The 23,189-nt window shown below is 38.4% G+C and overlaps 2 protein-coding genes across 2 annotated transcripts in view; one reads left to right on the top strand and one right to left on the bottom strand.

Moving 5' to 3' along the window:
* phkb (phosphorylase kinase, beta) overlaps positions 1-2,002 on the bottom strand; it is a gene marked incomplete in the record, with an annotated part of 145,326 nt that extends 143,324 nt beyond the window's left edge. Inside the window, 2 exon segments of the mRNA XM_037694140.1 lie at positions 1,014-1,140; positions 1,928-2,002. Of these exon segments, the coding sequence (XP_037550068.1) occupies positions 1,014-1,068 (55 nt within the window).
* A 507-nt stretch (positions 2,003-2,509) lies between these two features.
* Positions 2,510-23,189, top strand: part of itfg1 (integrin alpha FG-GAP repeat containing 1) — a 224,802-nt gene continuing 204,122 nt past the window's right edge. The window contains exons 1-6 of the mRNA XM_037691250.1: positions 2,510-2,724; positions 4,979-5,063; positions 5,533-5,663; positions 8,891-8,948; positions 9,161-9,238; positions 9,577-9,671. Coding sequence (XP_037547178.1) covers positions 2,547-2,724; positions 4,979-5,063; positions 5,533-5,663; positions 8,891-8,948; positions 9,161-9,238; positions 9,577-9,671 — 625 coding nt within the window. The 5' untranslated portion in view covers positions 2,510-2,546. The remainder of the gene's footprint in view (positions 2,725-4,978; positions 5,064-5,532; positions 5,664-8,890; positions 8,949-9,160; positions 9,239-9,576; positions 9,672-23,189) is intronic.

Below are 23,189 nucleotides of genomic sequence, written 5' to 3'. Positions count from 1 at the left end.
TGCAATATATATATATATATATATATAAAGTTTTAAAGCAATATATCTAGACCATGATTTTCAGGGAAGGCCTTGCATATTTCAGCAAGACAATCACAAACTGCATCCATTACAACACTTTGTAGTATGAGTCCGGGTGCTGAACTGGCCTGCCTTCAATCCAGACTTCTTAGTAAACATTTGGTGCATAATGAAACAAAAAAGCAATCCTGCAAGAAAGGCCCAGGACTGTTAAACAGCTAGAATCCAACATTAGACAAGAACAGGATAAGGTCACCATGCAAAAACTCCAGCAGCTGATCTCTTCAGTTCCTAGAGGTTTACAGACTGTTGTTAGAAGAGGGAAAGCTTCACTGTGATAATCATGATCCTGTCCCACTTATTTCATGTGTTGCTGCAATCAAATTAAAAATTAAAAAAATGTCCCTAAAGCTGTACAATGTCTTAGTTTAACCATTTGATATGTTCATTATGCTCCATTGTAAATAAATCCCAGGTTTATAAGATTTGCAAAATAACCACAATCGTTTTTTAAATTTACATTTTACACAACGTCCTGACTTGTTCAAGTTGGGGGTTGCACATTAGGTACATCCAATTCATCACTTTCTGACCCTGTTGAAAAACACTGACAAAGAATTGATCCATGACTCCATGTGTTGCTCTTTTCCCTGTGAGATGCACCTTTACATGTGTGTGTACCTTTAATTCAATACATTCAGTTTGGCACAGATGGAGTCCATCTTAAGCTGGAAAAACATTTAAAGGGTGACTATTTAAAAGTAGGAGCCACTAAAGCTCATGCAAACAGAAGTGTAGTTTATTTAATATGCTTTAAACTAAATCAGTACGCAAGTTTGCTTCATCATTAGGAACAATTGTTTGTGGGATGACAAGGAAAATAAAACCCCAATTTACGCTCAAACGAACCAAACATGGAGAACCTGAAGAGGATAAAGAAACTTTCTGGACTGGTAGAACCCATCTGACCCAGGTCTGCTGCCGCTACTTACCGATTCTGAGGACTTCCCGATGGGGCCGGGTTACCGCAGGCACTGAAACAGCCATTCTCAAAAGGTGAAATTAAGGCCAATCGTCTCTGTCTCTCTCCCTCTTTTCTCTCTCAGCTAATTCACAAATCTACAGCAATTCACAGGAAGGAGTTAGTAACACAGAGTTAAGATTTCAGACATGCATGAATCGTCACTGAATTACATTCACTGAATTACTGATGAGCATTAACAGCATGCAAAAAAATCAGTGCATTTTTAAACACTTTGACAACTATTTTCATTGTAACAATTAGTAGAGACAGTCAACCTACTCTAAAACAGTAATGCCATTGTTAAAAGACGTTCAAAAATGGATTATAACACTACTTATAGTGATTTTATGTTAAGTTGGTTCTATTTAACCTGTCTAATTTAAAAACTAGGGGAAGATATTATTTGAACAGAATTAGGCCAAAGGTTATATGATACACATGAACTACAACAGTTAACTTTTTTTTAAAATACATATTTAAGTATAGTGACTCTTTTGTAAATAACTGTCTTTTAACAGTATTCCTGGGACAAACTGTGTTTTTTCCTCTTGTGTACACTGTAAAGTGCTAACAAAAGCACTCTGTGTTCTTTACCAGCAGGTTTCACAGGGCCAGAGGGTTTCTGGACAATAAACACATTAAAAAACAAAACATTTAAGTGTGTGTGCAGAGACCTAGTGTGAAGCTCCTAAAATAGCGGCTGAGTTACAGCGCAAGTGCACCCTTGACCTTTAATGCTCGAACCATCACTGCAGTGGACAAGTTGAACACACAGATCAAGCCGCATTTAGGGTGAAAAAAGCTATACAGACACAAGCTCTGGCACAAGAAACTTCCGGGCGTGTCACGCTGTATGATATCATGCAAAGAAATGACTCAGACCTGATCTATTTGATCTGGCTTTAAATTCCAGGAGCTTCCTGCCGACATCTGCGAGGCTCGCCATGTTTACTTAGCGTCAATTACAGGAAAAGGTTAAAGGGTTTCACTTGTGTGCGACCTTCAAAATAAAACTAAATTGTTCCAACATACAATCGAAGTGAACATGAATAATGCTGCATAAAAATTACAATGAAACATTTATTACGATTTAAATCAAATTTAAACGATAAAATGAGTTTTATCCTCTTAATTTTGTTATTAATTCATAACTTTGACGGCATGATGATTTATGCTGAAAATCATTTTTATTAGTTCCGTTCTGTTCTTTGCTAACAACCAGTAGCTTTACGCAGCTGTCAACCGTTTGGCTAATCATGTGCACGACACTGTCGTAAATAATAAAACATCGTAGTCACATGGTTTGTGAATATTTCAGCACATTAACTTAATCTATTTGCAATATATTAAAGCCAACTTCGTATATGTTTACCTCTAATAACCAAACTTGATATGGTATTTTTTTTTTATTTAGAAAAAGGAGCTGGATCTCCGAGCTGTAAAGCAGCGTGCCGTATTACGGTCGATTGATGTTGTTGTGAGGGATTGCACCTGTACGAGGATGTGGCTATTTCAAACAAACCATTTAGCGTTTCTGTTACTTATTTTTGGGCAGTATAACACATTTGCTCTACAGGATGTCACTCCTGAGCTTTTCGGGAGCGTAAAATATGGGACGGTGGCGGCGTTTGGTGATTTTAACTCGGATAAACAGACAGACATCTTCATCATCAGAGAGCGTATGTTTGCTGTGCTTATGTTTGTTTACTGTTCTAACCCACGTAACGTTACATCCTACAGTCAGTTTATTTTATATACAACTGAGTTAACATGCGATGTTTACTTTGAAATTAGGGTAATCCCGTTAATAGTTTTTGCTTAGCTAAATCTTTTGAAAAACTTGAAATTGCTATTCCTCACTAATATCAACACAGAAACAGAGTTAAAACTCGAAATATGACGAAGTTTCGTCGTAACACAGCTATTCAGATGTGCAGCATGCGGAATGTAACGATGTTTTTCTGTGTGAAATGCACTCCTGTAATGATTTAATTAAACACGTGCTGTATATTGTATTTTCGAGCTCTGCAGATTCAGCATTTGTCCTGTTCCTCCCGCCAGGGATGGACGAAATTTGCATCAGGATGCTGAAGGCTCTGGATGATGTGGGACTGCCATTGTTGACACGTCTTTTCAATGTCACATGGTGGACTGGGACAAGTCTGTGGAGTGACAGACCAGGGTGATGGTTTCCCATATAAAAAAGGGGGGACATGAGAGAGTGTTACAACTATCTTGGGTTCACACTTGTTGCCCTCCCAGGGAAAGTTTACTCCAGGAAGGGAGGCTCCAACCAACCAACAAAATCGAATTCAGGAGGAACAGTGTGGCTTGTGTCCTGCTAGTGGACCAGATCTTCACCCTTGCAGGGTTTCTAAAGGAGTCGTGGAGTTGGCTTCTCCAGTCTACATGCATTTTGTAGACCTGGAGAAGGCTTCAGGCTATTTTCCTTGAACCAGTCCAGTCCAGTTTGTGGTGTTCATGGACAGGATCTTGAGACACAGTCAGGGAGAGGTGGATGTCTGGTCTGAGAACCGCAGGGTCTTCTCTCTGCTTTATTCAGATGATGTGGTTCTGCTCTGGGCGTCTTGTTTGATAGTAGGATGTAGCGGGAGATGGATCGACGGATCGGGGCCTCTCTCTCGTTAATGATGGCTCTGCTTTGGTTTGTAGTGAAGAAGAAAGCTGAGTTGAAAGGCAAAGCTCTCGATTTACTAGTCTGTCTTTGTTCCAACCTCACCTATGGTCATGAGGTTTGCATCATGACCAAAATAACAAGATCCCAGGTACAAGTGGCCAAAATGGGCTTTCTCGGGGTGGCCTGGCTCAACCTTAAAGATAGAGTGAAGAGCTCCGTCATCTGGGGAGAGCTCAGAGTAGTGCTGCTGCTCCTCCGCATCGAAAGGAGTCAGTTGCTGTGGTTCAGGCATCTGATTATGGTAATATGCCTAACAAACACCTCCCTTTAGAGGTTTCCTAGACATCCCACTGGTATGAGGTCCTGGGGAAGACCCAGAAAACGCAGGAGGGATTGCTTATCTTCTCTGGCCTTGGAACACTGTGGGGTCCCCCAGGAGGAGCTAGAAAGTGTCACTGGGGAGAGGGATGTCTGGGTTTCTCTCCTGGACCTTTGCCTTTGCAACCCGACTACAGATAAGCGATAGAAGATGAAGATTATAATCAGATGCGCGTGTCTGTTCAGTCTAATAGAATAATTAACTTAAATTTGTGTCATTGGGTCACATGACATGAACGCTATTAATTTTTGTTTCTCAGGAGTGTTCGGTTTGGCAATTTATTGACAGTCGTGAAGTTAACCACTGTGGCTTGGAGGAGGAAGCAGGCAGAGGGTATCTCTCCGAAATCAGACTGCCTGCATCAGGTCAAAGGGGAGGAAGACACTGCTGAATCCACAGAGCTCGAATGTCCAACCTAAAACTAACTTCATTGTGGTCCTACATAACGCCTTTCTATCCAACCAAGATACTCAAAGCACTTTATAACAATCTGTTCCCTCATTTACCTATCCACACATTCATAAAGTGCTCTACCACATCTCTACAAAGCTAATATAAATATTTTATAGAGACTAATCAGTGCTTTAGATCATATTCATACACTGATGGGACACACATCGGAGACAACAAGGTATTCAGTGTTTTGTCCAGGACACTTCAACATGTGACTACCAGTACTTAATGGTGAAGATCACCAACTCTGACTGGAAGACAACTGCTCTAAGCACTCAGGCACAGTCACTTCTGATCTTTTGGAGAATTTAACCAGCTCGTACTTTGGTTTCATTCAGCATGTATACTCTCACTCAGGAACCTACTGAACATTAACAAAATTCAATCTGCTGTTCAAAACAAGTATGTTGCAAAGGATAATACGTTCACTTTAAAGACGTAGATTCCTTGTTCTTTTTTTCAGAATCTGAGTTGGTGATATTCTTGGCTGATTCCACCTCTCCTTACTTTAAGCCTAAAGTTAAAATCTCAAAGGACAATTTGCCAGAGTAAGTACCTAAAAGCATGTTATATGTATTCGGTCACTTTTTTGTTGTTGTCTATGAATACATTTTACTTTACCCATGGTTAACTTTACTGGAGATAAAATCTTGATGTAATACAGAATATTTTGTATTTTGTAATTGACTGTTCACATAAAAACGTATGTATATATGAACATACGTATGCGTGTGCATGTATGTATGTATGTATATACATACATACATGTTCATGTTTGTGCTGATGTTCAATGTTTTATGTTATGAGTGCTTAGTGTATATTTAGTTGATGTTTTTCTTAGTTCATATCTTAGATCTTATTACTGTTTTTCTTATATATTTTATTGTTGGATGTAACTGGGACCCTGTGTACATAATTTCGCTCCACCACATGTACCACATGAGGTGCGAATGACAATAAAGAAACTCTGACTCTGATATACAGTATACATAACACTTTTTTTTCTTGTATTTATAGGGAAGCAGTCATTACCAGTGTAGTTCCTGGAGATTACGATGGAGACTCTCAGATGGATGTCCTTCTGACAGCTACAATAAAGTCCCATCAAACAACAGTAATCATCTTTTGGGGGGACAACCAGACATTAGGTATGATAAAGTGTGAACAGAGGCTGGGGATAAATAACTCTTAATAGAATGTTGCTCGCCTTTTTTTTGTACAATAAATGTATTTATATTGATATGTATTGTACAATATATTTATGTGTATTTTAAGTGTTGTCCACTAGAATTTGTTTGTTTTTGGTTGAGCTGCATATCCATTTTAAACAGTTCTAAGCATGCATTTCTTTTAGCAGCAAAATGTCTGTTGTGTCAAGACTTGCACATCAAATCTAACAAGGTTGAGTCAGGTCCTCTGGATGAATTCTTCTTTGGTGAAACATTTAGTCTTTTATCCAAAAGACTTCTTCCATCTGAGGAACTGCAACAAATTCAGTCTTATAAGAAGCAACACATTCTCATAATGGAGCACCTAGTTTGCTGGTGACATCCAGAACTGGTTGTTTACATGCAAACGGAGGACCATTAGCTTAATGACTGATAGTGTCCTGATGCCCTCTTGCTATTCACAGAGGGCTTACTGATGTAATAACAGCATTGTAAGAGGGGGACAGTTGAACTTGGAGGCCCTAACTCCTGTTTAACAATGGACAGGTTCTCGTCATAAATATGGCTTCCTTCACTCCTCTCTAAAACCATCGTTCCTCTCTATCAAGGATGTGAACATCTTCATCCCTGAAAGAGTAACCGCTGGCCTGGAGATGAGTGTAGACCGCAGAGTCCTGGCCTGATGATGTTGATCTTCTGTGCTGGGCCATCCTTTTGGCCAGTGGCTGTTTAGTTTCCCCGATGTAAGACTGATCACAGCCCTCCTGACACTGAACAGCATACACAACATTACTCTGTTTGTGCCGGGGGACTGGATCTTTGGGATGAACTAGTCTTTGCTGTAATGTATTTTGGGGTTTAAAAGCCACTGGGAAGTTGTATTTAGAAAATAAACGTCTCAGTTTCTCTGATACTCCCTCAACATACGGAATGACCACTGGTCTGGGTCTGGGTTCCCCATTTTCACCTGATGGCTGACTGGAGTCCTGTTTGGGTTTCTTCTCTGCTTTGTACATCAAATGTTTTGTTTTGAAGAAAAACAAGGTCTGACCAATCCCAGGTTACTATTGTTAGGTGTTATTGCTCTTACACAAGTGTGCATTTCTAGATAACACTGTAGCAGAATAATTCAGTGCTCATTGGTACGTTCTAGTTTTTTTTTTTTTTTTTTTCATTTAGTAATCTCATATTTATGTGTTAAAATTCAAAATATAAATCTGTGGTAATCCTTCTAGGGAAGTTGTCCATTTATGCTCACATTGGCATACCGAAGCAATTTACACTATACACTCTAATACAACAGACACATCTGTGGATATATTAGTAATACTTGTATCTTCCTTCTTTAGCTTGCATCTTAAAGACCAGAGACATTACTTTATTAACATATTATTAAACTTTAGGGAATGGTTCCACATTGTGTAGACAGTTGTATATTTTGTAGTTGATAAAAAATAACAATTACAGACCCACTGCAAGAATTAAAGCTTTATGTTAAGGTCATTGACATCTACGTATTGGCCGAAATTTACATAAACCAGTTCAAGTTCAAGCTTATTGTCATTCGCATCACATGTGGTACATGAGGTGGTACAAAATTATGTACAGTACTCAGGGTCCCAGTTACATCCAACAATAGCAAAAATATAAAATAAAAAAAAGTGTAAATAAGGATTTAAGATAGACACTAAGGTATACTCTAAATGAACGCCAAACGGTACCCTAAAAGATCTAAGGTATACGCTAAACACTAATAATGTAGATCTACAATTTCTTGTAGCAAGTCTCAAGAAAGTAAATTGATTAACATGCTATGTCGAATGCATAAAAAATAGTGTATTGCGTAAAGGTTTTCTTTTTAATGTTATAATGGGACTGTTACAATTGATTCTTGTCATATAATGTAACTATTTTGTACTTGTCTCTGTGTAGGCTTTTAGACAGGTAAAACCTTTAAAAGCCCTAGTACAAAAACTATTCTAAAAAACTACTAACTATATACAAAATAAATCAAACAAATATGACTTTTGGAACAAGGCAATTTAAATTACTAGGACCCAGTTCTGGAGGGCATTTTGGGAGGCAGCTGCTGCAGTTTATTATCATCATGCTGCTGAAGGGACCTGCTAACTCTGCTAACAAGACCACACTACTAACTGAACTTCACTGCGAACTGTGTCATGCTGCTAAGATAACCTCACTGACATCAGAACCACTCTGCCAACAGGACCATGCTGTTGTAGATTTATTTATTTTCACTTTTGGCGCCTTTTTTTCTATATTTTTGTTGCATGCTTTCAATAAATCCTAATTTATGTTAGTTTAGTTTATGTTAGTGCTTGTATTAGGAGTGTAAATTATAGCCAAACTGAACCTATGAGAATCGTGCTGCTGTTGTTCGATGTATTGTTTTGCGCTATTAGTGTTTAGCGTATATCTTAGATCTTTTAGCGTACCATTGGGCGTTCGTTTAGCGTATATCGTAATTTATATCTTAGATCCTTATTTACTGTTTCTTTTTACACTTTATATTTTTGCTATTGTTGGATGTAACTGGGACCTTGAATACAGAATTTTGTTCCACCTCATGTGCCACATGCGATGTGAATGACAATAAAGGACCTTGAATTCTTGAAATATATATATATGTTTTAATTAAAAGTTTGATAAATTATACTTTTTCCTCTAATGGTGGTGCCAGATCACTGGATTTTGATCTGAGATGTTAAGACCCTTTAAAAAAAATAATTTTAAATACTGACAATGATTTATTGTTTATTTCAAAAATCTACAAAAATTCAATAAAAACTCATCAGCAAATACAGTAATCAGTTTTTTTTTTTTTTTACATAGAAAGTCTGCCTCAGTTATCTTACAGGTGAGTTTATAAGTACAGGCCCTTGAAGTCAGCACACTGTGATTCTGTAGATCGGGGTGTCCAATCCCAACACCAATCCTGGTCCTGAAGAGACACTGTCCTGTCTTTTTTTAAGTATTTTTTGCTTCAACACACCTGATATGAATTAATATATGATTAGCAGTCTTCTGCAGAACATGAAGAGGTTATTTAACCATTGAATCAGGTGTGTTGGAGCAGAGAAACAAGTAAAACAGGATAATGGCCCATAGTACCAGGACTGGACATCCCTGCTGTAGATAATTGCTCCTCAGGGGTTTTTGACCTTTTTTTTTTTCTTTCTGTGCAGACACTGGTGTTTCGCTCCTCCTGAATAAGACCCTAATAGACGAGCCTCTGGTTATGGAGTAAGTCTATATGTTTTTTGTGTTAAGTAAGATTTAGATATTTTTCTTGTAAAACTGGTCATCCCAAATATGTTTTACAATCTTTACATATTTCTAATTAGGGCTTTGAGATTGTATTTGTTTTTGCACAAACCTAGTCCAAACAATGATCAACAAGCACATGGGTCATTGGTGTTTTACTAACGTACATTTATTTATTTTATTTCCTTCAGTTTTAATGGAGACATGATCCCGGACATTTTTGGTGCCGTCAGTCTCACTTCAACTGAAATTTGCTATCTTAAGAACAGGTAAAGTAATTATTTTCAAACCTAAAGTCTTACCGTATTTTTCAGAATATAAGACGCACTTAAAATCCTTTAATTTTGTTAAAAATTGGCAGTGAGCCTCATAATCCAATGCGCCTTATGTATTCAGTCTGGTTGCACTTACTGACCTTGGACCGATTTTATGTGTTAAAACTAAACAATGTTGAGAGTTATTGTGAATGAGTTGAATAAAGTTTGACTTATCGGACAGTTTAGTTTCACTTAATGCGCCTTATAATCAGAAAAATACGGTACTATACCTCAGTTTTGAAATTCAGTACTAAATGTAGTTATTGCTTTGTTTGTTTTTACCCCTTCAGGACTCCAGTATGGCAGAAAGCGCTGAATTCAACTGCCAAAATGCGCATTCCTCACTCTAATGCATTCATTGACCTCAACAAGGACTTCACTGCTGGTAAGGGTTTGATTTATTGAGTTCTTTGTAACCTTTTTCACACAACACTCTCAAGACAACGTGAGACCCCTTCCGTTCGGTCTAACTCAGTGTAATGTGCCAAAAGATTAAGGTGGAACTCTGCCATGCCTTTAAATTTAAAATAAATCAAATCCATCCTCCTGTTACTTTTTGACAAAATGTCTTAAATGAATTGTTACTTGTGTGTCTGCTTTTTATTTGACATTGAGTTTAGTTTACAGTGTTCAGCGTTGTGACAAATTATGGGAATTATAAGCATTCCAGTTTGCGGAACACGTAACAAAGGTGGATCAATATGTCAATATAAAATAAGAACATTTAATTTTTTTGTTTTTCTGTCGCTCTGTTCAAATAAAATAAGACGCTGGTAGGAAGTGTATTTTAGAAATAAAGAGCTTCTATATAGGTTTCTTATTTTTGGTAGGGCTTTAACTTAAACAGTCACAATTTCTCTATGTATAAACTCCAGAAAGTCGAAAACTGTACGTTACTCAATACCTTAAGGTGTGCAAAGATTTCACTTTGGCTGAATCACTTTGACAGTTATCAGTTGTTTGTTTCGTTTGATTACTTGTGTAAACATCATATTGTTCTCTAGTTCTAGTACAAATACAGAATGTTCTGTACTATGGGAAGATAATCTATTTGTTTGCATGTTGTGAACATTGAATTTTGCTAACAGGGTAAACTGTTCCTGCCTTTTGCTTAATGGCTGCTAGAAACTGGCACCAGTTCTCCATGACCCCCACAGGAACAAGTAGGTGTAGTAAATGAATAGATGGAGGAATTGTAAACTGTCCAGTAAGGGAGACAAATAAAACTAGAGAAATTGCATTTCCTGCAAAAATGCAGTGAGTGTTTATTGTTGAGTGATTTTTTTCTGAAAGTTGCTGAAGAAGTTGTAACCAGGCTGAAAAGGTCTTATTGCCAAACTGTTAATGTGAGTTGGATTTGAACAGCTGACATTTGCTGTAAATGGGAAAATTAAAGTGGAAAGCAGAAGAAAAACAACAGGAATGTGTAGAAAAAGCTGAGTATAGCAGAAATGTAGCAGATTAAGCTGAATGAGGCAGAGGCTGAAAAGATTACCAAAACAAACAACAACAAAAATTAGCTAAAAAAAACTAACTGAAATGAGCAGAAAAAAAAATCTGAAATTAGCTAATAAAAAAAGCTGAAAAAATATTTAAAAAAGCTTAAATTGAAAAGAATAAACAAGGCTGAAACAAGTATAAAAAGTTCAAAATATTAGAAAGAAGCACAAAAGGTTGAAAGTAGCAATAAAAATAGCAGAAAAAAAAGGCCAGAAAGTAGCAGAGAAAGCAGAAAAAAGCTGAATTTAGCAGAAAAACTAAAATAATCTTAAAAAGGGCAGCACGATGGATCAGTTGGTACAGCTGTTGCCTCTCAGCAAGAAGGTTGCTGGATCAAATCCCGGCTTTTGGACTTTCTGGGTGGAGTTTGCATGTTCTGTCCGTGCGTGTGTGGGTTTTCTCCAGGTACTCCGGTTTCCTCCCATAGATCAAAAACATGCATGTTAGACTGATTGGTAACTCTAAATTGTCCCTAGGTGTGAGTGAGAGTGAATGGTTGTCTCGTTTGTCTCTATGTGTCTCTGTGATGGACTGGAGACCTGTCCAGGGTGTCCCTGCCCCTCGCACAGTGATAGCTGGACATAGGCACCAGTGACCCCCGTGACCCGAAAAGGAAGAAGCGAGTAAAGATAATGGATAGATGGATCATAAAAAGCTGAAATTAGCACAAAGAAGCTGAAAGATGCTGAACCAGAGCAACAGCTGAGACGAGCGGCAAAATGACGTCAAGGGAGCTCCATTCATTTTCAATAGAAATAAAACATGGCAGAAAAAGTTAAATATTTCAAAATTTAACATTGAACAAATACCAAAACTCATGGCATGAATTGATATATGAATTGTTGTAATAGAACAAAAATTATGAATTGAGTTGCGTGCTGACAAATGCACAGAAGAAAAATGGATCTCGTTGGTGTGAATGGTTTATAATCATTCACATAATCATTCACGTTATCAACACGACAGTGTGCTCCAACCCTATTTCTACTGTTTTTCCATGAACTGTTTTGTCATTGCAATCAAAACCTAATATCGCAATTTTCAGAGTGATTTTCTACTACAATGAAATGGGGAATCGAACATGTGACTTTCCCGTCCCGACACAGCTGCCCTACCACTGCTCTGCAGCCACCAAAACCTGTTAAAGGCAGTTTGGTGGTTTGATCTCTGTGTTGATGTTTAGAGATAAACAGGCAGTATAGATACACCAGAATAACGTTCTGTTCCACATTGTGTCAACATTAAAGCTGGCAAGTTTTACTATCATTTAATGTCAATCATTCGTATAAACAGGGATTTAAAGCTAAACTTTTATTTACCATTGCTTTACTAAATGACAATTAAAATACTTTAAATGAGTCAGTATAAAAGGTGCAACAATTATCACAATTTACCAGACTATTTATTTCAGTGATGGGAAAAATGTTTGTTTTTTAGTGGTGGGCTAACCAATGCTAACTGACTCAACTAGTGTGGTTGTTTTTCTACAGCCATTGTTGTATCAAAGGGGGGCGGTTTACATGTCATCCCATTTTTAAATGTTCTGTTCTTTAGGAGCTCAACTTATGCTGCATAAACACACTGTGACATGGGTGTAGTCTTTAAATGTGCGACTTGTTAGGTCTGTTCAGCTGCACTCATGGTTGTGGTTGTTTTTGTTGTTTGTGCTACAAGAAGAACAAATCAATCTATGTATTTAAAAAACGGTGGAAAATATCCACTTTGTACATCTAATACATTTGGTTCTGTCTGCTGCTGTTTATTTGGGGACTTGCAGATAGAGGAAAGAAGAGAAAAGTTGGCAGGAAGCGATGGAGCGATAAGGCTGAGCCAGAAAGGATGGAATGAGTTGAAAGAGAAAGGATTGCTGGTAGGATAAAGGGTGGAGGAAGATTGTAGGGAGATGAACAAAGCGGGTTTGTCTTGAGAAAGGCTCAGTTCACTGTCTGTTAAGGCCACCTGCTCTTCTAAGCGCTACCGGCTGGAGCATCAGAGTGAGGCTTAAACAAGAAAACACTAAGTTTGAAGACAGTCTGGCTCCTGATTGCTCCCGTGTTTGTTTCTGTAAAATATTAATTTTTAATGTATGCTTTACAGATTCATAATTGTTTTAGTTCAAAATCTTCAGTAGTTGAATAACTTTTTCCCATCAGTTCTCTACTATTTAGATTTATACTATTTAGCATACATACATTAATGTAAATCTTATTTTATATCACATTTAAAATATCAATATACAACACTGAGTCCTGTTTACTGAGAAGATTGTTTGCAGAGTAGCATTAGCCTTTCTTATTCTACACTGGCTATGTACAGGCACTGTACAGACTGTAGCTTATAGGCACTTTGACGTGTTTAGTGAACAGCATGGATTAGTAACAAACATATAAAACAAAATAAATAAAAACAAACTTAAGATTCAATTTATTTCATCTTCAAACATATGCCTGCTTGTAAAATAGATGGGTTAAATGCAGACGTGATTAATTAAACAAGTTCAAGCTTCGCTTTTTTTAAGAAAAGCATAATTCAATCCACTTTTAATGTCAGAGTTTCAAACTAACTCTGCTCAGAAAACAGACTTGTTGCCACTCCTGTCAAACTTTGTAAATACACTGCCTGGCCAAAAAAAGTTGCCACCAAAAAACAAAAGCTCACACACTAATATTTTGTTGGACCGCCTTTAGCTTTGATTACAGCATGCATTCACTGTGGCATTGTTTCGATAAACTTCTGCAATGTCACAAGATCCAGTGTTGCATTAAGTTTTCACCATGATCTTGCATTGATGACTAGACACTAGGCATGATGGGTGCATCACTTCACCTGATTCTCTTCTTACCCTGATGTACCCATCACTCTGGAACAGGGTAAATCTGGACTCATCAGACCACATGACCTTTGTAGTGTGACAAGGGCCAGCTTAGCTGCACCTCCACTACAATTATTCAAATATAACGGGTTCTCTCTTTTTCGAGTTAAATTACCGCCATGTGACGAGATAACTGTGATGATTGTTTAAATCAGTGACATGAGACGTTAATTTCCTTTGACCCATCAGAATAAATGTAGTCATTTATTGAACAGAATCAAAATTTAACATCAAAACATTGTACACTTGATTAGCTGATCTGGTTCTGATTAATAAAACTTGGCACATTTTACTTAATAAGACAACAGGACATTTGAAGAAGGCATCTAGACTACTGGCAAAATAGAAGAGTTTAAAGATGGGAAATGAAGAGTTTAAAGACACTTGAATGGGAGGTGTTTTGTTTACCAGAATTAGCACGCTTCTTTCAACACCAGCTCAACCCTCCGGTACACTTCAGGACGTGCAGAGACTTTGTTACCTTAGACGGGGATACCTCCGCTCAGGAACAGGACTCCATTAGTACGATCCTTTTACAGCATCTCCGGGCAGTGGCTGGGCATCGTCAGAAGTCGTGTGGTTTACTCTGTTAAACAGAACCAGCTTCCTTCGAGGTTGTAGGGCATTATGCCCGGGTGAGTTCACAGCGAGCTGTGAGTCCGTCAGAGGTTCCACTCAGATGTGGAAGACTCCATAGTCCCAACTCGACAGAAGACTTGAAGACTTGAAAAACCCAAAGACTCCAGGAAGTGTGGACTTTTAAAGAGTTCTCACTTCCGGTCACTTCAGGACTTCCTGATTGGTTGAAACAACCAACAGGGGGTGGTTCTAGTAACGTCAGAGGGTTATTACAAGTCAAGAAAGTGCATGAATGTTTAGGAACGTCCAGTACAGACAGAAGAAATGTTTTGAAGAAGTGAGAGCAAGCAGGTGCCAGTTGCTTCTTATTTACTGTCTGCTAGGTTTAAAAACACGACACTTCGTTCTAATAACTTCTTTCTGACTTTCGACCGACTTCACTACTTCTCATTCAGACAGAAGATCAAAATGCCTAATTACTTTGTAAATAGACATTTAACTTGATTTCTAATTTAAATGAGGATTTAAAAATCATCAATACTGTTTCACAGTTGATTTAAAATGAGTGGTTCACTTCAACATTTAGAAATGGTATGAACTAAACACACTTGATTTATCAAGATATTGTAAAATAGTAATGATAATATAAAATGAAGAGTGTTCTTTCAATTGATTACTTCAGGATACAAGTAGACAGTCTCTGGATGAGTTAATTTGTATTTCTGGATTCAAATCAATGAAATAACAGTTCCTGTCCCATGAAGGTTCTCAGAGGCAGGTTTTGGTCGGAGGCCGAGTTCACTACACCTTCTTCCATTGCTCCAGAGTCCAATCTTTATACTCCCTAGCAAATTGAAGCCTTTTTTCCAGTTAGCCTCACTGATTAGTGGTTTTCTTAAGGCTGCACAGCTGTTCAGTCCCAATCCCTTGAGTTCCCTTCACATTGTGCGTGTGGAAATGCTCTTACTTTCACTATTAAACATAGCCCTGAGTGCTACTGTTGTTTTGCTTTGATTTGATTTCACCAAACTTTTAAGTGATCGCTGATCACGATCATTCAGGATTATTTTCTGGCCACATTTCTTCCTCGAAGACGATTTTTTTGGCCAGGCAACGTATTATGCGCAATATGCAATATTGTAAAATCAAGCGAGATGTGTTAGTACTCTTTTGTTTGTCTTGAGAATGACTCTCAACTACTACTACACAAAATTGTCAGCTCAATACCTGATCAATTGGCTGAATTATAGTCATAGTTGTGTTTGTTCAGGTTGCTTGTCTGAGGCTGTCATCTTGAACTATATTGACTTTAAAAGTGTAATCATTTGTAAATGTACATCCAGTAATTACTTCCTGAGATTTTGATTCAGTTCTGTCCACTAGTTCATGGAATATTTTACACATGAAAAAAAAATTCCAGAAACAAGCAAAAACATTATCGCCTTTCTCCTTCAGGGTGGGTGATAAAGAGTACCTTTATAGTCAGATATGACACATCATAAAAATAATAGAAAAATGCAGTTTTCATTTTAGTGTTTCATTGCTTTAACTCACTAGCTATATTTCAAAGTGTATTGGCCGTCCTAGACTGGTGACCTACAGCACCAGCAATGATGTTTGAAAGACTCTTTCTTATGTGCACTTTTGCCATTCAGCCTCTGGGTATTAAGTCTGGGTATGTTTACATTTACGGTACTCTAACGGGGCTACACTCTCTAGCCTCGTTACAGAATTAAGTTGTCACTAATCTGGGAGTGAAAATGGACCCTTCCATGAAACTAAACAGTCATGTAAACACGTTTGTTAAATCCTGTTTTGATTTGTTTAGTTTTTTCAGTTGAGGCGACTGTCTAAATTGAAGCCCATACTGTCCTAAAGTAACCTCCAGACAGTAATACATGCTTTCATAACATCCAGGCTTGATTAATGCAATGTGCTTATTTTTGGAATCAGTCAGACCTCCACTGCACATTTACAACTGGTTCAATTCATCATTATCTTTACCTGCTTCTTCCATTTTGGGTTGCGGCAGGTCACTGGTGCTATCACTGTGCGAGAGGTGGGGGACACCCTGGTCATGTCTCCAGTCCATCACAGGGCCACATAGACAAACAAGACAAACAACCACTCTCACTCTCTCACTCACACCTAGGGACAATGTAGTTACCAATCATCCTAACTTGCATGTTTTTTGGTCTGTGGGAGGAAACCGGAGTACCCGGAGAAAACCCACACATGCATGAGAGAACATGGAAACTCCACCCAGAAAGGCACCCAGGCCGGGATGTTGAATAAATTAAACACATTAGTCTTAAGCTGTATAAAGATGCACGTTGTCTCTAAGACAAAGTTTTAGACAATTTAAAAATAAATTGCATAAAAAAATGTAGGAGAAAAAGTTTTATACTGTAAAGCTTTCATCTAGGAAGAATATGAAGGTCACAAAGTTTTGGTGAGATGAGATTCAAGTACATTATTTTGGTCTCTGTGGACTGGCAAACCTAGGATGCGTAAATAGGAATGACTTGATGTACTGAGCAGTCTGTCACCGCATACAATAACTTGCATACATCTGGTGGTAAAACAAGAAACAATTGTGCAATACATATTTGCAATGGCAGTGCTATTAAACATTGCTAACCTTTTTGTTTAGCAGTGAGCATATGTCCTATTTTGCATCATTTTAAGCAGTTTTTTAGGGTTAAGGGGCTGGGTCTCCCATCTGACCTAAAAGCGCAGTGCGACAATGAGGTTTTTGGTTACTGCAGTTCTAGAACGCTGAGGGCTGTTTCACTGCAGTGTCATGACTCCAATCTGAGTCTAGTCAGTGTCATTGCTGTAAATGGTTTCATGATGGTGCATTGGCTGACCCCACTATATCAGCACTACCAGCGAGCAGGGAAAAAAACAAAACTGGAATTGTTTCCTGGCTGATGTCAAGGCCTCATTTACCCTGCTTATTGGACTCTCCAGCCAAGCAACCTGGCGGCGACAGTGACATATAGCATATGGCTTGTAATCTTTCTGTACTATCGTCCTTCGCCAAACAGTATCTCAAATAGTCATAAATTTGTACTGGATTTGTGTTTGTGCTCTTTTATTTTCCTGTCATTTTATCTCACTCCTTACAAGTTAGGAGATTTCAACTATTTACTTTATATTATTATTATTATTATATTATTATTATTATTATTATTCCTCACACCTGATCATCTCATGGCTTACATTGTTGTCACTGAGGCATATGTTTTATGAGCAGCCACATTAAGGAGGGATGAGATGACACATGAGGAAAATTCACTCGTATGTAAAGTGAGGTTTACAATTCCTTGGATTTTGTTTTTTAAAGAGCAAGGCCTGTCATTTATTTTTCATATCTCAAGCTCCAAGTCAACAGAAGTAGTACAGTACAACTAGACTGACATGATTTATGATTATAACAACAAAAAAAGTAGTATTGAAAGATCCTTCAGTTATTCTGTTTAATTATGTGACAAAACCCATTTCACAATATTGCTGATATGTGCTTCAGTAGCTCACACACACAAAAAGCATAATTAAAGATGACTGACTACAGTTTGCATGGTTTACATGGAAGCATTTACCTTCACTGCATTCTTCTGTGGTATAGGGTTTGGTATCCCCAGGGATCACATCACATATCTATTCAGAAAAAGGACTAATGCAGGAATTCATCAAAAACCGATAGCGATATCAAGTAATTATAGATCCATATTGTGGGAGAAAGCATGCATAAAGTCAACAATACCAGCATAAGGATTCATTGCTAGGCAACAGCCATGGTAATTCTGTGCAGCATCCAATTAAAGTACCTCTGTGTTGAAGTGGCTTGTTGATTGTGTGACTAATGAGTGGAGAAGAGAAAAGATTTGCCACCTTACAAGGATCATGCCAGGGGATCACCGTGTAGAAGTGTTTAAACAGGAATTAAGTTTACATTTGTAAAGGTTTTGCAGTAGAAATGTTACGCTTACAAATGGTTGTGAGAAACGTTCAGCAAAGAAAGGAACATATTTGTAATATTTCACTTAAATCTTTAACATAGATGATTTGCATGTTACATCACCCCCTTCCCCCCCACTGAGTTGTTTATGTCCCATTTTGCATATCATTCAAATCAAAACAGGGCACACTACTTCATGCAAGGTGTTTCTAAATGGGATGCAATGAAATCAGATGACTACCATTGATTCTGCATTGCCATTGTAAAGTTGCTGAACTTCAGTTACCTTGATAGAAATCATTACCTCATCAACCCCACAAACCCTAAAAATGTAATATGAATATTAAAATTTACATAAAGAACAGGAGAAATAAAAATAAGGATGAGGATAATAATATGGTTACTATAACGTTGTGTTATTGACATGCACCACCTCTAATATCACAATGCGGCTAACCCAAGGCTATTGATATGACCATAAAATATCAGGAAATTACCACATAGATACAGCAATAGAATATATATTACTGCTCATATTTACCTTGTATTGAATTTTGAGTGCATAGTTTGGTCTTTCCTCTTTGCAGCTGCAGTCATTTCATTTCTTTGACCAGTATCCTTTGAAAAACTGTAAAATGACAAACCTTATCTGTCTGAAGGATTGGACCATTATACAGCAACAAAACAAGTCATCATGTCTCTGCTGACCTTACAGTTTCAGTCAAATGAAGTAGGGATCTGTTTTTTCTGAAACATTGATTTGTTTTAAAAAAAAAAAAAAACATGCATAGAATGTAACAAGAATGCATAACATTTGTTAGACTATTAAATGGTCATCCAAGATTGACACTCACAAAACGTTTTCTAATATATGTACTTTTTTATTTCCAAAAACATGACCTCACTAACAATCACTATTAACTAACTTTAGACAGGGCACTCTGTTTCGTTGGCAGGGCAGGGCACCCTCCTTTGAAAATGGTAGGGAAGACACTGGTGTGCAACTTCCCCCTTTTATTAGTTTTTTTTACCAAAACGATGCAGACACCGCATGCATTGATATGTACTGTTATAATGCGCATTGTAGTTAATGCCACTGATACACATTGTGTTCACATCTGTGCGCTCACTCCTCGCTCCAGTCTGAGAAATGAGCTTTTCTATGCTTATTACTGTTTTTCTGGGGGCAGTTTCTATTAATGCAGACACATGTTCAGCATAAAGAAAGTGTTATGAGCAAAATAGGAAGGAAATTGTGTATGTGTGTGTTCTCTGTGTGTGTGAGAGAGTTTGGACATAATCTTCCCTATAGCTAGTGCACCTACGTTGTTCCCTGTAATGGTTTTAGAAGATTATTTCTTCCGGGAATAGCATTGCTCCATTTCGTGTTTGTGTATTTTCCCATGTTTGTGAATGAGCCATTTTGATGGATAGGGGTGGAACGCTTACATTGTAGAGTAGGCCAACATAATGGCTTAGAGACGGATTTATTCTGCAGAGCTCGACACTTTGTTCTTGGCCTGAATGGTATATTTTATCTGTTTGTGTGTGTGGGTGGGTGTGCATATCCAAATTAGTATCAGGCTGTTAGGGACAGTTTAATACTGTTGCTGCTCTCGCTCTTAGCTGTGTATTGATTATTTAGTGTGTCTGTGTGTTTATTAAGTGTGCATGATTATTTTTAATCACATACATCCACATTATAAAATATAAGCATATTTGATTTTTAACATGCTTATAATACATTCATAATGTGGATGTGCATGCATGTATGAGTATACAGTATGTATTTGTTAATTTTAGATGGGTTTCTAATATTTAGGCCAAATAGAATTTTTAATTGGCTTTCTTTTTTCATGGGCAGGGTGGTGGTGGTGTGGGATTTATGTATGCCACATGTCCTGGGGACATGTTTTATTTTATGTTTTAGCATAAAATGACAAATTGAATTGAATCAACATTCAGTTTTTTTAATAAATGCATCTGACAAAACTATTAGTAAACTGTCTTAAGACTGAGTGAAGTTGTCCTTGACAGATATCCTGATGCATGCTCAATAATCCAGGTAGAAAAATCTAAAAAAGTTAAATCTGGTCCTCTGGACATTCAAAAAAAACCCAAAACAAAGCAAAACAACAAAAAAATGTAGAAACGTTTCGTCTCTCGTCCGAGAGACTTCTTCAGTCTGAGGTGCTGTTTTCAGCTCAGTCTCTTAAATAGCACCTTCTCAGAGTGGATCAACCAGTTTGCTGCTGACAACCAAAACCAGCTGATCACATGCTCAAGAAGGACCATCAGCCTAACAATGGATCATTAGCACACTGATGGCTGTGTACTATTCACAGAGGGCTGAGTGATACTAGCAATCACAGCATTGTAAGAGGGGGACAGATGAACCCGGAGGCCTCCACCCCTGTTTAATGATGGACGGTTTCTTTTCACAAAGATGGCCTCCTTTACTCCTCTCTCAAACCATCGTTCCTCTCTATCCAGGATGTGAACATCTTCATCCCTGAAAGAGTGACCGCTGGCCTGGAGATGAGTGTAGACCGCAGAGTCCTGGCCTGATGATGTTGATCTTCTGTGCTGGGCCATCCTTTTGGCCAGTGGCTGTTTAGTTTCCCCGATGTAAGACTGATCACAGCCCTCCTGACACTGAACAGCATACACTGGTATGTGAGGGACGCACTCACCACTCTTAGCAAGGACAAAAACATCATCATTCTCCCAGCAGACAAAGGAAGGTGCACAGTGATTTTGAACCAGAAGGACTATCATGAGAAAGTTATGACACTCCTTAGTGACTTAAACACTTACGAACCTCTGAAAAGAGATCCAGGAAGTGGTTACAAGAAGAAATTGATAGATTGCCTGAAAATTTTGGAGCAGGACAAGGCTATTGACCGTTTTCTGTACCACAGACTGTACCCAGGGGAGGCCACACCTAGTCTGTATGGTTTACCTAAAATCTATAAACAAGGTGTACCTTTAAGACCAATCGTTAGCATGATTAACTCTGTCACTTACAATGTTTCCAAATATCTGGCGTCTGTACTCATCCCTTTAGTTGGCAGCTCAGAACACCACATACAGAACACCATGGACTTTGTGGACAAGGTGAGGGATGTCATCATGGAGACTGATGAAACAATGGTCTCTTTTGATGTCACATCACTCTTTACGTGCATTCCTGTTGAGGATGCAGTAGAGGTGGTCAGTTTAAAATTAAAATCAGACACCACGCTGAGCAGCAGGGCCACACTTTCTACAGAACAACTGTGTCAACTCTTGAAACTGTGCCTGCAGTCAACCTACTTCAAATATGGGGAGCAATATTATAGGCAGAAACATGGGTGTGCTATGGGGTCTCCAGTTTCTCCTATTGTTGCCAACCTGTACATGGAGGAGGTAGAAAAGAGAGCCTTGACGTCCTTTTCAGGGACACCACCAAGTCATTGGTTCAGGTATGTTGACGACACCTGGGTTAAAATTAAATCTCAGGAAGTCCAACATTTTACTGACCACATCAACTCTGTGGATAAATACATCAAGTTCACACGAGAAGATGTAAAAAATGACAAGTTGGCTTTCTTGGACTGTGAGGTCTCAGTCTCTGATAGAGGACACTTGCAAACTGAGGTGTACCGCAAACCCACCCACACAGACCAGTATTTGCAGTTTGACTCCCATCACCCTTTGGAGCACAAGTTAGGAGTCATCAGGACTCTGTATCACAGAGCAGACAGAGTCCCCACTAGCTCAGGAGCCAGGCATAAGGAGAAATCCCACACAAGACAGGCTCTAGAGCAATGTGGATATCCTAACTGGGCCTTCCTAAAAGCAGAGAAGAAACCCAAACAGGACTCCAGTCAGCCAACAGGTGAAAAGGAGGAACCCAGACCCAGACCAGTGGTCATTCCATATGTTGAGGGAGTATCAGAGAAACTGAGACGTTTATTTTCTAAACATAACGTCCCAGTGGCTTTTAAACCCCAAAATACATTACGGCAAAGACTGGTTCATCCCAAAGATCCAGTCCCCCGGCACAAACAGAGTAATGTTGTGTATGCTGTTCAGTGTCAGGAGGGCTGTGATCAGTCTTACATCGGGGAAACTAAACAGCCACTGGCCAAAAGGATGGCCCAGCACAGAAGATCAACATCATCAGGCCAGGACTCTGCGGTCTACACTCATCTCCAGGCCAGCGGTCACTCTTTCAGGGATGAAGATGTTCACATCCTGGATAGAGAGGAACGATGGTTTGAGAGAGGAGTAAAGGAGGCCATCTTTTTGAAAAGAAACCGTCCATCATTAAACAGGGGTGGAGGCCTCCGGGTTCATCTGTCCCCCTCTTACAATGCTGTGATTGCTAGTATCACTCAGCCCTCTGTGAATAGTACACAGCCATCAGTGTGCTAATGATCCATTGTTAGGCTGATGGTCCTTCTTGAGCATGTGATCAGCTGGTTTTGGTTGTCAGCAGCAAAACTGGTTGATCCACTCTGAGAAGGTGCTATTTAAGAGACTGAGCTGAAAACAGCACCTCAGACTGAAGAAGTCTCTCGGACGAGAGACGAAACGTTTCTACATTTTTTTGTTGTTTTGCTTTGTTTTGGTTTTTTTTGAATGTCCAGAGGACCAGATTTAACTTTTTTAGGTCCTTGACAGATGTTTTTGAAGAAAATCTTTCAACCCTCTTAGAGCGTTTTAAACACTAACAGTACGACAAATGTTTGAAATTGTACTGCAGTAACATACATAAGATAAGAGAACTTTACTGATCCTGCAGGAAATTGTTGTGCCATAGTTTCAGTACAAAGGAAATACACAAGGAATCACACAAGATATAAAAAAATAACAGAGAATATAAAAATACCAGCAATTAAGTTCTAAAACAGGTCAGGTGCAGACAGAAACATTAAAGTGTTTATTGTAGTGCAGGATAAATTTTATTGTCCTGTGTGCAGAAAGTGGGAGTAATTAAAAGT

This window comes from Nematolebias whitei, chromosome 2 (assembly GCF_014905685.2).
Source record: "Nematolebias whitei isolate Nwh7 chromosome 2, NemWhi1, whole genome shotgun sequence".
NCBI lineage: Eukaryota > Metazoa > Chordata > Actinopteri > Cyprinodontiformes > Rivulidae > Nematolebias > Nematolebias whitei.
Note: the sequence above shows the minus strand (reverse complement) of the source record. Positions and strands in the feature narration are given on the sequence as shown.